Raw genomic sequence first — 2156 nt, 5'->3', positions numbered from 1 at the left:
CTCCATGGGGGGCTGCGACTCAGAGGAAGGCTTTGACCCGGCTGCGGGAAGCGAGGACGTAAGCGGTGGTGGCGGCGGCGGCAGCATTGCCCAGAACACCCAGCTGTCCCGTGGCGGGGCAGTGTCGCTCAGCGGCCCTAACGTGGGAGTCAGCTCGGGAGACGCACGCCACCCGGTAGGAGTCACGAAATCACTAGCCGGCTCAGCCATACCACCTGCCGGGTCCGGAGTCTAGCACGCGACTGTGGAGCAAGCATTAGGCGTCACTTCCTTTACGGTGAACTACGGCGCTCAGCCAACCACAGGCCTTACGTCATTGGTCGGCGTCGGGAAACCTTCCATTCTTCGCTGCTGATCGCGGGATTCCATTTGGGTAGTTTTGACGTTGGTGGATAGACTCGTATCTGTGACCAGTGTCAGCCACCGCGGATGGCAAGAGACCTAATCGGACCGGCCCTGCCGCCCGGCTTCAAGGCCCGCGGAACAGCGGAGGACGAAGAGCGGGACCCCAGCCCTGGTAAGCGGCTGCGTCTCCGCTGCCCACCAGGCCCATCTACCCCCTCCCTGGGCCGGCCCTGCTCGCTGAAGAAAGTCGGAGGCCTAGGAGGGCTGAGGAGTGGGGAGTGGGCGCGGCCCGAACCGAGAGAACTTTTCTTCCCTAACGGTAGCAGTGGGGAGGAGGCTGGGGGACCCTCCTAGAAACCGAGCTTTTGCGTGATTTGGCTTCGTGATGATAATACATTCTCATTTAGCGCTTAATAAGAGCTGCACGCTGCCCTAACTGACTGATACCCATTCAGTCATTTAAGCCGTATAAGGAAAAGACTATTTTCCCATGTTGCAAATGGGTACGCCCAAGCCCATGCCAGCGTAGATCATACTGCTAGCAAGTGATGGAGCGCAACTTAGAAGGAAGCGTTTCTCCTAACCTCTGTGCCATATTGCCTTCTGATTTACAAGAACCTTGCAGATCCTGTTCTCTCCAGCCCCCGACCTGCTTTCCTTGCCTCTCATTCTGTTATTGCACCTGACACATCAGCCCAGTACTCAATCCAGCCTGAGTTGCTGCGCAGTTCCTTAACGCTCTAGGCTTCTGGGCTTCCTCTGGTTACGTTTCTAAACATAACTGACAAACATCTCCCTATCCTTCAAGGCCCAACTTAAATGTCATACCAATAAAACCTTTCCAAATTCCCCAAAGCATTGTCACGCCTTTCTTTTTGCCCTCGGGTTTTTTCCTAATTACATTGCATATTTGGTACACTATATTTGAATAATTTGTCGACATAATCTGTCTCCACCATTGCACTATGGTCTTCTACCTGAACACGCAACAGGCACTTTGTATATACGAAACGAATGCTTCTCAGATTCCGCCATGCATACCTATCTGCTTTAATGTTTATTCACATTTGTGGACTAGCACCGACAACCCAGTTGGAGAAGAGTAAAGCTGAAAGAGTAGCCCTGACATTTCTGAATCTAATTTTTCTTCCTGGTCTACCCGGAGGTCATGTTTCTACTACAAGCCCCTTTCCAATCTAATTTCTGTTATAACCATTTTGAAAATTATGCTTTCCAGCCGGGCGAGGTGGCACAAGCCTGTAATCTCAGCACTTTGGGAGGCCAAGGCGGGCGGATCACTTGAACTCAGGAGTTCGAGACCAGACTGGCCAACGTGGTGAAACCCCATCTCTGCTAAAAGTACAAAAATTAGCCAGACGTGGTGGCAGGCGCCTGTAATCCCAGCTACTCGGGAGGCTGAGGCAGGAGAATCGCTTGAACCCAGGAGGCGGAGGTTGCAGTGAGCCAAGAGCGCCACTGCACTCTAGCCTGGGCGACCGAACGAGAGTCTCAAAAAAAAAAAAAAAAGTAAAAATAAAAAATTATGCGTTCCTTCCTGTAGGAGATAGCTTTAAAAAAAATAAAATAAGGCCAGGCGCAGTGGCTTACGCATGTGACCCAGCTCTTTGGGAGGCTGAGGTGGGCGGATCATGAGGTTAGGAGTTCGAGACCAGCCTGGCCAACATGGTGAAACCCCATCTCTACTAGAAATAGCTGGGCGTGGTGGCATGCACCTATAATCCCAGCTACTCAGGAGGCTGAGGCAGGAGAATCGCTTGAACCTGGAGGCAGAGGTTGCAATGAGCTGAGAT

General features: G+C 52.4%; 1 protein-coding gene across 2 annotated transcripts in view; it reads left to right on the top strand.

Moving 5' to 3' along the window:
• Positions 1 to 304: 304 nt before the first annotated feature.
• GPALPP1 (GPALPP motifs containing 1) overlaps positions 305 to 2156 on the top strand; it is a 54940-nt gene continuing 53088 nt past the window's right edge. For both annotated transcript variants that reach the window (XM_011974609.1, XM_011974610.1), the window contains exon 1: positions 305 to 517. In XM_011974609.1, coding sequence (XP_011829999.1) covers positions 430 to 517 — 88 coding nt within the window. In that variant the 5' untranslated portion in view covers positions 305 to 429. The remainder of the gene's footprint in view (positions 518 to 2156) is intronic.

The sequence above is a fragment of the Mandrillus leucophaeus genome, unplaced genomic scaffold, assembly GCF_000951045.1.
Source record: "Mandrillus leucophaeus isolate KB7577 unplaced genomic scaffold, Mleu.le_1.0 Scaffold147, whole genome shotgun sequence".
Classification (NCBI taxonomy): domain Eukaryota; kingdom Metazoa; phylum Chordata; class Mammalia; order Primates; family Cercopithecidae; genus Mandrillus; species Mandrillus leucophaeus.
This window is presented reverse-complemented; position numbering and strand designations above follow the sequence as displayed.